The sequence below is a fragment of the Miniopterus natalensis genome, chromosome 13, assembly GCF_054644295.1.
Source record: "Miniopterus natalensis isolate mMinNat1 chromosome 13, mMinNat1.hap1, whole genome shotgun sequence".
NCBI lineage: Eukaryota > Metazoa > Chordata > Mammalia > Chiroptera > Miniopteridae > Miniopterus > Miniopterus natalensis.
Genome location: NC_142093.1, coordinates 16,919,870 through 16,935,827, shown reverse-complemented (window position 1 = coordinate 16,935,827; position 15,958 = coordinate 16,919,870). Strand labels below are relative to the sequence as shown.

The following is a 15,958-nucleotide window of genomic DNA, read 5'->3' as shown; positions in this document are numbered from 1 at the left end:
AGTTTCTGTGTGCCATGAGATGAAAAAGGTTGAAAATTGCTGTTCTAGTGAGAACATAGTTTCTGATATCTGGACCATAAGCTAAAATTATGAGATTTAGGTAAAGGTTAAAAAAATATGACTTCCGTAAACGGATGTTATTCGAGCTTTCTTAAATGTATTCATTAGTAATTAAAACTACATTAAATTGTTTTTATAAATGTGAGATGTAGATTGCTTCTCTGTGCAGACATAGACAATGTAGGCATTCTTGGTTATAGTTTTACCTAAAGGGTTAAGTCAATATAAAGACCACTTTAGTTGTCTTGTGTTTTGGCCTGACCTGTCTTTTGAAGCCGACAAGGGAATTATTCTGAATGTCTAATTTATGTAGAGATGAAGAAAAGGGTGGAAAAATGTCAAACATAGCTTCCAGCAGATTTGAAGTTTATTATTTATCTGTTTTGAAAATTTTGTCCATAGTTGGGGCTAAATTTTTTTATGGACATGCCTTTTCTAAAACATTTTTTAGTGAACTAGAGGGAAATCATCCTTTCTGATCATTAGGAAATTGTTTACTAGATTTATTTTTAGGGACCTAAATTAAAATCTTACATATTTGAAATCATTTCCAAAAGCTTAATGCTCATCGATAGGATGAAGTTTTGCAGTAATGTTGATTTGACTAATACATTGTATTTAGTAACTTCATGTCCGCCTTTGCTTTTTTCAGCTGTTCAGAGAGATAAGATTGCATCAGAGAAAAATGACATCTTCTAGTTATGTAGTTATGGAAACTTATGTGTCATAGGAAGAGTTGCATAGAGGGAAAGAATAGAGAAAAGTAGTTGCAGAGAGAAAAAATATATTTAAAAACAAATACATGAAAGTTAACTTAGGATCTAAATACTTCTGAATCAGGAGGGGGAGTTCTTTACATTAGATTACCATTAATCTGAATAGGTAGGGTTGCAAAGTACTTTAAAAAGTAATCACTTCCTATGTTGTCTTTCCAAATAAAATCCATGGAAATATAATGGATAAGAATCATTGTCAGTCATAATGTGATGTGAGGGATCATAGTTACAATATAAACAGAAGTTAGTGCATCATATCACAGATTAATTCTTATGTTAGGTTTAAAAATGTAATTGAGCAAGATGTGCATGTTTTAACCAGGAAATCTGAGTTAACAGAGCCTGCCTCTGTGCTGGATAATTTCAAATTCCCTGGGAGCGCAGCTGCGGACTTCAGCGATGACGACGACGACGACGACATCGACGGACGAGGGAAGAGCATCACCGACACGTCGACGGTGAGCTGGATAACTCGGATATAAATATTTTTAGGGACTATTATGCACACTGTAAAAATAACATGTTCTCTCAACCTAAACCCTTAACTTTTTTTTTTTTCATGAATTTGAGGAAATATAGAAGAGTTTTTAGTATTGATTTCACCATCAAGAATACTTTTAGTATAGCAGCTTTCTGTTAAGGGCCCCATTCTTCGACTTTTTGTTAATCATTACACATTTCGACATTTCTCTAGAGCTGGTGAATATGGTGAACGTTGTGTGTTGTAACAGTGCCCTGTTGTGTGCCGCTGTAAGACAATGGAACTGACAGACCCGTTATGGTGCCTGATGGTGACTGGCATCAGCGCTCAGTGATACAGTTTTGTTCTTGTCAGGGTTGCTTTGGTGGACATGGTCTACAGAGCTTCAGGACTCTTCTGTTATTTCTTGAAGCTTGTTTAGGGTTTTTGGTAGTTTTGTTTATGTCTTTATAAGTTAGTTGACCCTCTCGGTAGTTTCCTAGAATAAGAGATGTCTCTGACTTGCTCCTTCCCCCTTCCCCTCCCCCTCCCTGCTCTGCTCTGCCCCTTCTCCCCTCTCCCTTGCCCCCTTCTCCCTTTCCCGTCTCCCCTCTCTTCTTGCCCGTTACTCTTTTCTGCCTCAGCTCCCTTCTCCCCCTTCCTCCTGTTTTTAGAGTAAGAGGAGAGGGCACGCTTTGCTTCGCTAGGAAGATGTTCATGTTCCCTCTTCCACTTTTATTTAAGAAGAGGGAGGAGGGATGTAAGGTAATACAAAGCAGACTGGACCTGAAGTCAGAAAAGCCTTGGGTTTCAGTCCCCATTTTGTTATCAGTTGTCTGTGCTTATTAATCCTTCAGGCTTAGCCTTTTAGTTTGTAAAGTGAGGATTATAATACATACCATCTTATCCCCAGAGGATTTTGTGAAGAATAAATGAGACACTACATATGAAAATGGTGTGTTTAACTATAAAGTGCTTTCTAAGTGCATCTTCTTTGTTCTTTATGCCTCTGCTTCCATCAGAGACTCTCAAATTATTACTTCCAGATTATTATTTACCTGGGCCACTCTTCAGTTGTATTCTGCTGATTCAGCCCTGCCATGGATATTATTTGAGCTTTGAGAAGTTACCCTCTCCCCTCCCTCTTTCTATTGCCCAAACAAATAGTCATAAATATGCATTGATTTGCTGCAGTTGAAGAAAATGCCCAGGCTTGAGTGGCAGCCGTTGTCTGCTCACCTGGAGGTTCTCTCCTCCCTTGTGACTTCTGTGAGATGGTGGCGCTGAGACACTGTTTTCCTGCCAGAAGAATGTGTTCATAGCTTAGTGGTAAATAATAACTAGCTATGACACTCTGAGTTTCTGTTAGTTGTAATTACATCAGTTTAGATATTTTTAAAATCTGTAAGCTGGTTATTTTAACTATTAAGTATGGTCTCACTAGACATTCCTAACCATAAACTGGTTTCTTTTTAAGTAATCAAATTCACAAATACCTTGTCTTCCAGTTAGTATAGGCCATAGCAATTCTTTGACCAAGTAATGAAGGCACAGCTAATGTAAAAATACTTAACCCCATTGAAACATTGAATTAAAAAATTTTTGTAGTTCTTCCGGAAAAAATATTTCTAAACAAATAATTGTTTTTTTCATAATAGTTTCACTAACTCTTATGATATAGTACATTAATTTTCACAGCTGCAGTATAATAGCAACATGCCAAAAGGACTTTCAAAACCTAACTCTACGTAGCAGTGAATAAGCATGACTTAGAAGATTTATTGCAGTGCTTTATATAAAGAAAGGATGGCTGATAATTATCCTGTTACTGCTTAGTAGAACAAACAGGTTTTTTAAAATGTTACTTGATTTCTTTAATCAAAATAGTTTACTAGGTTCAACTAAGAAAATATAGAAACATAAAGCTCTTAGTAGCAGTTGATTTTGTTTAAGTTCTTCTATAGTACAGTGTCTTCAAAAGGTACATATGTCCCTTCTCCTTTCTTGCCCTTTGCCCTCTGTTGGAATTTGATTGTTCTTCAGGTTACATTCTGGATCATTTTTCTCCTCTCCATGTCCCTCTTTCCTGAAGCTCAACCTCTTCATCGATTTTTTTTACCATTCATTATGAGCATTCTCATCATCATATCATTTGTTAAGTGTAATAATGATCTTGAAATTATGTATGCCCATCAGATGTGATCAGTTTTGAACTACATGAAAGATAACTTCAGCAGCACATTGTCTCCACATTCCAACACTTTGGTAGGAAGAGCTAATGGGATGCAGGATAATTAACTGTTGTTTTAGTCATAGTGTAAAAATCTTATAGCTGTTTGTGTTATGCCTCTTTTAATGGGTTTCAAAGTGACAGCCTATCCCTTTTACTAATCTTAGCCCCCTGTGCAACTGGTATCTTTTTTGTGTTTGTCTTAATTTTTTTAATTGATTCGTAAGCCATTGAAGGTAGGAGTGGAGTGGAACCTTAAGATATAATGAAGAAAAGTAATACATGCTTATTACAGCAAACCCCACCCATTCCCATTTACTAATCCTACTCTCCATTGGTAACTACAGTTCACTTTTCTTTTATGTCTAGCCATTCAAAATACAGGGATTTTTGTTTTTTGATTTAAATGAGATACTTGATAGACAGTGGTTTTCAACTTACCATTTATCTTCCTTCTTTGTTAGGTTATATAGAGAGGAGACCTAGAAACAGGTTTTTCCCAGAAGGTTAGTTTTGTGACTTAACACTATAATTAGTAATATCTAATGTTGAAAATACATTCAGACTTTGAATTTATGGTTCCAGATACTTCTGTGTTTTCCCTGCCCTTTTTTTCAGGCATTGAGAATATGGATTCTCTGTTCTCTATCTATAGGATGTTGGTGATGATCCCTCTGTTTTCTGTCATAAGTTCCATCAGGGTCACGAAAAGGGAGGGATCAAGCCTGTAGGGTAAAGGTAGGTGGGTTAGGCATTGCATTTGTATCTGGAACTATGAAGACGAACGTCTTCTGTTGGTATAGCTCTTAAAAGACATTTCTACTGTAGTCTGCCTGCCCAGGGAAAATTAGAACAGATTATTACCATATAGTAATAATCTGGCTTGTGAATACTTACAAAAGAATACACCTTTAGCATAGGTTTTCTGTTTACATTCTGTCAAACAGATCTTGCTTTTTATGTTTAATAGACTTACTAGATGGTATTGGAAAATGCTATAAAATTAAAAGTGTTTCTTGGTTTCATAGAAATATTCTAAATAGCTAAACTAATTATTCTAGCATCATTAAAGAATCCTCGATTTCTCCTCAGCAGTGTTTATGTGCACCAGGATGGTTAGGGCAGATCAGGTTTCATCCATGGTGCCAGCTTCCCTTTATGATAGTGGCTCCCTGGAGTGCTGCACTGAGGAGGATTCCTGAGCCTGTATCTGGTCTTAGATGAAAAGTGCTGTGATTGACAAGTGGTATCAGTCACAAGCATGAGAACAGGGCCACCCAAATCAGGTAATCGTTCTCTCTCAGAGTCTCTTTCTAGAGTCTCTAGTCTGTACCATTGATCTATATGTTGAACCATTATAATTTTAACCACTCAGAATAGTACAGTGATAAAGTTTGATCAGATCATGCTGTTTCTATTTTGCATGACGTGAAAAGGCTGAGAGGTCTGGAGAAGTTGAGATACTGAGTCCATTTTATCAAAGGAAGCTGCAAACCAGTTGTCCTAATTTCTTTGGGCTTCTGGTGGTGGAGGTGACCAAAAGGGAGATAATTAATAAAAAGTATTGACATATAGATCTCAAAAATTATCTCTACATGCATTAAGCCTAAGTTTTAATCTTCCAACTGGATTTGTGATTCCAGAGATATTCCTAAATATATAAAAATGAGATATAACAGCCCTGCTGGATTTGATTTGCTATTAAATCTAAGTCAAGTCTCACTCTGAAACATCCATATTTTAGGAAAAACTTGAATAAATACAGAGCTATTAGAGAAAATTAATGCAGGATCGGGACAGGAGAAATAATGGGAATTTCCCGACCCCCAGCCCCCCGCCACAAACAGAATACCTTCTGAGTCTTGAGGCATGTATTATGAGTTTGTAGTTTTTGTGATTAAATTTTTAAGGGAATGATGTATAAGAGTTAAAATTTATCATGGTTATATTCTGAAAGCTCTTGCAATGTTTTATGAAGTGTTTCTTTCTTTGGTTAGATTAGAATGTCTGGCCCGGCCAGTCGTGGCTTAGCGGTTGAGCGTTGACCTAGGATCCTGGCGACCGGGGTTCGATTCCCGGTCAGGGAACATGCCCGGGTTGTGGGCTCGATCAGTGACTTTCTCATCATTGATGTTTCTGTCTCTCTCTCTCCCTCTCCTTTCCTCTCTCTGAAATCAATAAAGATATATTTAAAAAAAAAAAAGATTAGAATGTCTGCACACTGCACAAACTGCTCCCAAGAAATGTAAGATTTGGTTGTGGTTCTCATACTACAGTATTTCAGGGATATAGTGTATCTACCTGTAATTTAAATACATGTCTTATATTCCAGTGTTTTCAATATATGATACCATTAGTTTATTTAAAACAAGCCGTCATTGGACAAAATTTCAATTATTGCTTTAAAATGTAGTGTCATCTGTGTTTTCTACAGTTGAATTGGTATTACAGTTATTTAACAAAACAAAGATACACTTTCTGAAGAAAATAATTCGGTTTTCCCATTCAGTGGTAAAGGGATACCTTCTCCTTTATTTAAATTAATTCCACAATATATTTTAATTTGGCATATTTTTTCATTAGATTGTTAGGAAAAAAGCATTGCCTGATAGCAGTGAAGATCGAGATACAGAAGAAGCTCTAAAGGAGTTTGACTTCTTGGTTACCTCAGAGGAAGGCGACAGTGAATCTAGAAGTGCAGGTGATGGAACAGACTGGGGTAAGGAAGGATACTGAATAATGTTGAAATGTTGATCCACTGAACTTTTTATTACCACCACCTTCTGTCTGGGGTGTGTGTGTGTGTGTATGTGTGTATGTATGTAAAGAAAGTTGTACAAGTAATTGCCTCATTAAAAAGAATTAAGTAATGAAGTATGAAAATAATTTGAATTCATATACAGAATGTTCTCTGTTTTCTGCCTAGACAGTAGAATGTACAAATCTAGATTTTTGTGGAGTATGACAATGCATTAGCAGCAATTTTCAAGCGGTGTGCTGCACGAATTTTTATAACATGCATTACTGACTATTTAGTCAGGCACACCGACCTCTTTTTCTTTAGATTGTCAAATAAAAATTTAAAAAATGACAATAGACAACACAACAATTGACGTCCAATGTGAATGAATCAAAATTATACCTATTTTTTTGGTCAGATTGGCAAAAAATATATATTTTGGTGTGCCGCAGTATTTTAGTAATTAGTTTGTGTGTGCCACGAGATGAAAAATGTTGAAAATTGCTGCTTTAGAGGATTTAGAGAGCTCATCCCTGGCATCTTCTGTACAAAAAGAAGATAAGTTAAAAATTTGTAGTTGCCATTCTAGTCAGGTTTCGTCAGTTTGCACAAGTCATCAAATTTTGTGTGTGTAAATTGTTCTAAGTGTATTTGATATTTTAAACATCTAACAGGAATTAAAACAAGTGTTTTGGAATGAGAGAATGTTCTCTTGAGGTTAAAGAATTTTAGAACACCCTTAGCTTACAGCCGATGCACTTGAGAGACGTAGGGTTAGGGAATGAGTAGCTACCCAAACTTTCTTCTTGGGGCTTTCCTGGCGGGGGTCTGGTAATGCTCCTGCCACTTCTTTTCCTTTTTCATAGCAAACATTTGAAGAATTATTTGGGTCAGTTACTTGAAGTCATTATGGAGAATATAATGGCTCTTTAGTGACTGACCTTTGTCCCTCCCCACGACAGAACAAAGTTTGGAAACCAGAGGAAGTTAAAGTGAAATGAGTCTCTCTTCTGTTTTATTTCCTAATGAGCTTATATATCAGGTTATTCAGATATTTCAGGCAACAATTCTACCAATATGGTTAGACCCACTGTGCCTCACGCAGGTCGTCTTTGAGAAGTCCTACATCTGCGTAGTAATGATACTGGGCCCTTTTCATTGCCAGTCTCTTTGCAGTGGTGATTGGAATTCACTTTTCTCCAGACACGGCTGCATTGTCCCTTATGTAACTTCTTTGCCTTAAGGGGTGAGTCATGGCCCAGAGTATTAGATGACACCTGTGTGTGCATTTTAACCTAACTTGCTAGGGAGTTATGAGTGAAAACCTGAGGGACTATTCCCGCATCTGAGCTATCTCACTCTTTAGTAGTGTGTTGGGTATTTTTTTGTTTATGAATATGAGTGAATGGAATCTTTCAGTTGACTGGAGGTTTCTTTACCTGGAGTTTGACCTTATGTGTTTTAAAGATTTTATAATTCTAATTCTAAGCATTTCACCTTTAAGCAATTAACAAAACTAGCTGGCAAATCCTGTGGAGTTGAATAGACATTTAAACCATTTTAAGTACTTCCTTTATCCCTCCCCAACCCCTAGAAAATGAATATGTTTAGGTTAAGAATCTTGTTAGTGTCGCCAAGTAAATAGATTTTACCACACATCTATGAGTTTTCATTGCTATTGTTATTATGAGTCTAGTTAAGATTATGATAAGGCTAATTTTTATAGTTAAAAAAATTTTAAGGCTTATTTAAAAAACAACAACTGAAGGCATTTTGGGATCTAGAAGCCACCCAATTTAATTAATTATTAAGACCCGATTGATGAAAATTAACATTTTTGATTGTTCGCTCTTTCTGGAAAAAGAGACTTTCTACTATTGATAGATTATAGTTAGGTTTATAAAAATATTGAGGGTTTTTTTTTTTTTTTTTATTATGTTTAGTATATTCACAGGCCTAATAACCATTTTTTTAAACTGTGGATTGGAACTTAAGAATAGACAAATTCCTGTTTATTCTGTTTATTCCAGTCATTCAATAAGTATTGATCAAATGCCTTCTATGTGCCAAGTGTTCTAGGTGAGGATCTCCATCCCTGTTCCTACCAAGAGGACATAGGCAATAAGCAATAACCATGATATATCAATAGTATGTCAGAAGGTGGTAAATGCAATGGAAAGTAGAAAAAGTAGAACAGAATAAGGGGGATAGAGAGTGCTGGGGTCGGTGTGGGGTGGAGGCCACAGATTACAATTTAAAATAAGGTGGTCATGAGAGGATAACATTTGAGCAAAAGACTTGAAGTTGACGAGGGAGTTAGGCATATGGTACCTGGGGAAGTATTCAGGAAGAAGAAAGCCAGAGCAAATGCCCTAAGATAGCAGCAGCCCTGGTATGCTTGAATTCAAGGAAGCTAGAGTGCTTGGGGCTGGAATATAGTAAGAAGTGACCAGATCATGTAGGGTTATGTAGACCACTGGTGAGATGGGGAACCATGGGAGGGATTTGAACACGAGGATGGCAGGATCTGACTTTTATGTTAAAGCATTACTCTGGCTGCTGTGCTGAGAACCCAGGGCAACCAGTGTTGATAGTGAACTTGGTGGGGAGAGAGAACAACTGTTGCAGTAATTCTAGAGAGAGAGAGAGAAGGAGGGAGGGAGGAGGGAGGGGGAGAGGGAGGGAGGGAGGGGGAGAGAGCGAGAGGTTAGGGAAGTAGTAGAGATGCTGAATAGTAGATTCTAGATGTGTTTGAAGGTAGGAAAAACTGTTTCCTGAAATAGTTGATGTTGGGTGAAAGAAAGGGAGATTTTTGGTCTGAGCAAATGAAAGTATGGAATTTCCATCAAGTATGATGGTGAATCCAGTTGATGGAACAGATTGGATGGGGGAGATTGGGAATTTGGTTTTGTATGTGTAGTTTGAGATATTACTTAGACTTCGTAATGGAAATGTAGAGTGTGCAGTTGGATATATGAGTCTTGAGTTCAAGTGAGAGTTCTAAGCTAACACGTAACATTATATAGTATAGAAATTATTTTATAGTAAGTATAAAATATATAGCATTTATTCTTTAAGTTTTCTTCTCCTGAAATAGGGAAAATTAATGATTGGAATTTCTTTTCTCGTAGAAGCTCTATTTCCTGTTTAAAGAATTGATAAACAAATCACTTAAATTGCTTTAAATTTTAAATGCAGGTTGATTAAGTGTTCAGGTGTTTCTTATAAGACCTTTAAAATAAAAATGATCATTTGTTGATGAACACATGCCAAAATAGAAAATTTTTCAAATGAGAAGATCATTGAAGTCTATTTTGTATAACCTTAATAATCTCTCATTATGTAAATTAATAAAAAAAATTTGTGATTCAATCCTAATCGAATTCAGAAAATGGGATGAAAATGAGGGGTTCTTGATTATAGAGTTTTGGGGCCTAATTTACTAAAAGTCACTCACATCTTTCAGGGTTTTTTTTCTTCTATGTCTCTTTCAAGAGAAATTTAATATTACCTAGGAAATTGAATTGGTCACTGTTTCTTAGATACTGTATTTTGTGTGACATATCTGATGTCTTTTTAAAATTAATGATACTAAGGAGAAAATGGTTATGTCAGTCATTGACATAATAGTGAATTGACGTATAGTGTTTATTATTTCATTGAAAAAGGTTGTTTCATTTGTTTCACTCTGTTTAGAAAAGGAAGACCAGTGTCTCATGCCTGAAGCTTGGAATGTGGACCAGGGAGTAATTACCAAACTCAAGGAACAATACAAAAAGGAGAGAAAGGGGAAAAAGGGGGTGAAGAGTAAGTGGAAAACATTGTATCTGTAATTCATAAATCTTGCCTCTTTCATATCCCCCAATTTTTTTTCAATGTTTTCCTAAAACTACTTACTCTTTTTCTTTTCTACTCCTGGCCTCTTTCCTTTTCACTTGCTCTCAGGGGTTGAAATTAAATGGTTAGCTATTTAATTAGGAACTTAAAAAAAAACCCAAAATAAAACAAAACAATGCATATTATTATTGAATCATAGTATATTCCAATAATAAATCCAGAGCCTCATGAGAGTGTGGGACTGTATTCAAACATAGTGATGATTTTATTTTTAAAAATATATGTGCTTAATTACAATAATGATTTTTCATTGTTGACAATTTTAGATAATTTTAAATCTCATCTAGTATGACCCTCTGGCAATCCACCAAAATTATTGCTCATAATTTTAGAATTTAGAGACAGAAAGAAAGTTAATTTCTACCCCTGAATATCCTATGTGTTCATAGCACACAGTTCATTTGCTTTCACCACTATATGCTATACAGGGCACAGATACACAATTTCTAAAAGTATTTATTAATTTAAAACTTTTGGCCAATTTCATTTATAATATTACCAATTCGCTTTTTTCTTTTCAATAAAATGTGTGCCACATCAAAAACAGAAGCTTAAATTTCTAGCCCTGTGAATCATATATATATAATTCATTATGCAAATTATTAATAAAGTTTGGCAATAGATCTAGTTAAGCATGTAAATGGAAATACAAAAACTTTCAAACATCCCTGAAAACCCCTTTTTAGGAGAGCAAGGTAAAACTAGCTCCTTGTGTTTCCACTTATTGACTGTATGAACATGGGTCTATCTTTTATGGCAATAGGAGTTTTACCCTCTGGGATATTAAAGTAGCGTAAAGTGAGATTAAAATCCAGTTTAGTGAAACATGCATTTAAAAGTTGCAGAAGACTGGAAGGATATACTTTTTTCTTTTTATAGTATTGTTAAAGTTTATTAAAGACCAGTCACTCCTGTTAGGACATTCTTTCAAATCCCAGTAATTACTGGAAAACATTTAAATATTTATTTAAAATATTTTAGGATTTACAGGCCTTTAGCTTGAATGGATAAAAGTCAGTGGCTATTATTGATGTCATCATTGTAACAACCCTTACATAAATGAGAGATGATGTCATTTGATGTCTTCTCAATATAAATTAAATCAATATAAATATTAAAACAGTAGAATATTTTGTACCTTTTATCCAAATAAACTGATAAGAAAATTAGTCTTAACAAACAGTACTGAGGCATGATTTGTTATTGCTTTTCAGAACCATAACAAAACCTGTTAAACTGAAACTTTGAGGAAAATTAGTGTATCATACATGAGAAACAAGAATATTTTAATTTTTAGGTTGATTTAAAGTTGATATATTTCTTTCACTCATTATGCTACAATAATGAATGTCTTGAAATGTAAAAGATCTTTAAATTGGAACAGCATCAGGACTTATGTAGAACTCATCTACTATTATATCGGTTATTCAGTTCTTGTCAAATATCAAAGCATTGCTGTAGTTGAAATTTAGCACTTAAGATCTAAAACTGCACCATTTGACTGGAACAGTGTTCCTATTAATAGAAGTTATTCGATTTCCTGAATGTGGGGATTATGATCAGTATTCAGGCATAAAGCACAAAGTTTTTTAGTATGATGAGGAAAAAAGACTATGGGGAGAAATTTTAATGTCTTTTACTGAAGCTAGAGAGACTACAAACGGTTCAGCACGTTTTGTTTCATTGTCAGTTCCTGTTATGTGGATAAATGGTAGTCTGGGAACAAGCCAAAACAGAACTGAGGCAAAGCTTTGAATGGCTAAATGAAGCATTAATTTATAATCTGGAAATATCTTATTAATTGAACTGTGTACTCATTGGAAAAGTTTGAATTCTTTTAATATGGTCTATTAGAAATATTTCCAGTCAAATTGTGTACTCCAGTCATACTGTCTTGAAATATATTTTTAGATATTAGTTAAATTGCTTATGCTGGTGTAGGAAAAAAACCATAACGGACTATGGGTAAGATTTCCCATTCTTAATTAAACTTATAACAGGAAAAACTACCGAAGATCTGTTTCAGCCTCTATCCTATATAAAACAGTCAAAACAGGGATGTGGGAGAATGAAGAATCACATTTCAGGTAAGTAATCAGCAGGGCATGAGGCTTCACCTCGGGTACCATAGCTTCAGGATGTAAGGCGATGAGTGCAACTTAACTTAAGCAAACCATCAAAAAGTGATGTTATTGTTTAATTTGGTACACAGCAGTAGCTTCACAGTCTGCAGTGTCTGTCTGAATTTAGAACAATCTGCAAGAATTATAGAATATTATTTTTAATGGTTGAAATTGCACATTGAGCATTTGTCCATACAAATAGTGATGTTATTCCATTAACTTAATTTTTAGAATATATGTAAAATATAAGTCTTTTCAAGAAATAATAAACTTTTAAAATAATTTGAAAATTTGGAAAATAATTACTTTTTATTACAGTACGGTAGATTTAGAGGTGAATGTTGGCAGTTGTGAATAAGTTTATGGCAGCATTTTAATGCAGTTGGATAATTCTGTTTCTTCTCTTTTGTTCTCTCCCTCCCTTTTTGGGCTAGGGCCCAATAGGTCAAAACTACAAGATATGCTTGCTAATTTGAGAGATGTTGATGAACTTCCCTCATTGCAGCCATCTGTGGGTTCACCTTCCAGACCCAGCAGCTCCAGGCTTCCTGAACACGAAATAAATAGGGCAGATGAAGGCGAGTATTTAAGACACTCTGGGGCACAGAAAGCACTTGGATATCCATATCTACATTCTTACTAGAAAGGGCTCTCTAAAAGAAAAATTGTGTTCTACCAATATTTGATCTACATGTTATTCCCCAAATGTAGGTTTTCTTATATTCATGGGGCTTGATTCCAACTTCAGTCTTTACGGCTTGAAAAGGGGTGCATAAACTTAAAAACCATCTTCAAGTTCTAGTTTTGAATTATCTTTGCAATTTCAGATAAAGCCTCCGTAGCCTGTGTGTACTACATACACTTATTACTTTATTTTTATTTTATTCATTTAGGAGGCAGTGCCACACTTAAGACGCACTACAGCCTTAAGTTCTAAGGAATTTTAGAAATCAAATAAGATTATGCCTCTTGTTGCTTTCTCTCTCTTCATCCCTCAAGTGTGCTGGTTTAGCCACTGGTATGTGTTTTCAGGCTTTATTTGACCATTTCTAGAACATTAGCTAAATTAGCCCAAACAATATGTATGGTAAAATCCCACAAATCTTAGTCTTTTTTTGAAAAGTAAATTTTTTTTAACACCTAAATAAAGTTATCTGAAAATATTAGAAATGAAAACAAAACAGGCGAAACACCTGGCTAAAGACGTAGTCTTATTGTCTTGCATGACTCATTTAGTTGAAATTTTGGCATGAAAATTGCTTTTCTAATTTAAACAATTCCCTCATCATTAATAAATGTTTAGAGTTCTTTAAATTCCCTCAGAGGATATATGGTATGTTTTGGTAAAACGCATTTTTGTTACTGCTGCTTTATTCTATGGTGGTGTGAAAGTGTCTTACTTAAGTTGTACTCTACTTTGTTCTTATAAGGATTTTCAGTAGAGTTTCTGCTACTACTATTTTTAAAAGAACATAACTATTCTTTCATTTCTTTGACGAATATTTATGACTGAATGAAAAATTATAGGAATGAGTCTGTAGCTGAAAAACACCTTGTAAATTCAGTTTTCTACATATACTAATTAGTAGGTTGATTTGCTACTTTTAAGAAAAATTTAATTTACTTATTTAACAGCGAAAATTTAAACTACTAAATTCATCTAATAAACTCATAAATGTTTGTCATCAATAAAGTAACCACCTGTAGAAAACTACTGAAAGACCATCTACAGTTTGTCAGAATAATTTGCATTTACAAAAAATGGCATTTTATTATTAGCCAAATTAAGTAAAATACTTATTTTATATAATAAATTTGGCATTTTACTTTTAACTGGTTCTTCTGTGATGGTGACTAAAGAGGTTAATTTGGTGTGTCCACATTTATAGTAAGGATATTTATATTTATCATGAAGTAAATCTGACATCTTGAAGCATAGTTGAAATCTAAAATGTTCAAATGGACACTTTAAGAATTTTTGTTTGAAATAAACATTCTTAAATGAAATATAACTTACCTACAGAAGACTACTGAAGTCACCAAAGTGTAGCTCTGAATTATTACAAAGTGAACCCAACCATGTCACCACTGCCCTTAGGTCAAGGAGCAGAACATGACCAAGGCCTAGAAGTCCTACTAGTGCTGCCTTCTAATCACTACCCTTTCTCTCCTTTCTAGAGGTGATCCTGATTTCTGTCACCACATAGTTTTGCCTTATATTGGCACATTTCACAATTGTAACCATTTTCATTTGAAATTTTTTATATTCCTCCAGGTTATAGAATTAACAATTTTATTTGAATGAGAGTAGCAATGTTCAGAATCGCTTGTTATATGTGATTAATAATTGATAGAAATAATTTTGGTAATTAGCATGAACTATCAGATGAGGAAACCTGACTCTCCCTTAGACACATTGTTTTTGTGTATAGTGAAAAAGAAAGGACAGTAAGTATTAGATTTGTTTCATGTTTTACTGCCCGTGCGCTGAAGGGTCGTGGGTTCGATTCCCCTTCAAGGGCATGTATCTGGGTTGCAGGTTCCCCCCCCTCCTCAGGGTGCTGTGGGAAGCAGCCAGTTGATGTGACTCTCTCACCTCGATGTTTCTTTCTCTCCCCTTTCTCTCTCCTTCCCCCCCTCCCCTCCACTCTCTCTAGAATCAATGGGAAAATACCCTCGGGGGAGGATTAACAAAAAAATCAAAAGTGGATGTGCTCTTATGACACTAATTATTGACCCTTTAGAGGTGTTTTTATGTTTCCTTTGTCTTCTTTCAGTGGAAGCACTGACATTTCCTCCTTCTTCTGGGAAGTCCTTCATCATGGGAGCAGATGAAGCGCTTGAAAATGAACTGGGGCTTGGAGAATTGGCAGGCCTTACCGTGGCCAACGAAGCAGATTCACTAACTTATGATGTGAGTGGTGATTGTGTTTTGTTCTTTTTACTCATTTTTGAAAGTAAAAAGTTAACTTCATAGAAAAAGATGGTAATAAATGAGTAAAACTTGACAAGTATAGAATTTTGTTCATGAATATATTGTAAATATAAACAATATTTTCCACATCATGTAGAGATTAAAATTATGGGCTTTACCTAAGTCTGTAAATTAATATAGCTCGTTTATTGGTTTTAGATAAAGGATTTCCTTTTCCATTACTAAGTTTGGGGTTTGTTTTATGTTTTAGGGCATCAGTGGTTAATTGAAATTCATGCCTGCCTAACAGTACCATTTGTCTTGCTTCTCTAGTACATCAGTATTCTGCTGAGAAGTGATTTTAGCTGTTAGGCAGGAATGTGTACAGGGTGCTCTGCAGGCATTAAGGTTGACCCATGAGTGATTTGGACCAAAGCTGAAATTTCGTACCTTTATGATTCCCAAGCACAATTGTTTTATAAATGCATTTGTAGCCCTAGCTGGTTTGGCTCAGTGGTTAGAGCATCGACCTGTGGACTGAAGAGTCTCGGTTTTGATTCCAGTCAAGGGCGAGTACCTTTGTTGCAGGCTCGATCCCCCACCCCATTTGGGTCATGTGAGTGTGCGGGAGGCAACCAAAGTAGGATAATATTCTATAATGTTGACATGTTTAAAGATAACTTAGGTTTTCAACTCCTACCCAAAATTAGTTTTTGTACTATAATTTAGGTTGAAATTACTTGTTGTTTTTAATGATC

At 35.2% G+C, this 15,958-nt stretch overlaps 1 protein-coding gene across 2 annotated transcripts in view; it reads left to right on the top strand.

Moving 5' to 3' along the window:
• Positions 1-15,958, top strand: part of STRN (striatin) — a 69,527-nt gene that overhangs the window by 41,391 nt on the left and 12,178 nt on the right. The window contains exons 6-11 of one of the 2 annotated variants that reach the window (XM_087823473.1): positions 1,159-1,294; positions 6,110-6,245; positions 9,963-10,073; positions 12,164-12,250; positions 12,721-12,864; positions 15,064-15,200. In XM_087823473.1, the coding sequence (XP_087679599.1) occupies positions 1,159-1,294; positions 6,110-6,245; positions 9,963-10,073; positions 12,164-12,250; positions 12,721-12,864; positions 15,064-15,200 (751 nt within the window). The remainder of the gene's footprint in view (positions 1-1,158; positions 1,295-6,109; positions 6,246-9,962; positions 10,074-12,163; positions 12,251-12,720; positions 12,865-15,063; positions 15,201-15,958) is intronic. The other variant, XM_087823474.1, reaches the window with a different exon arrangement.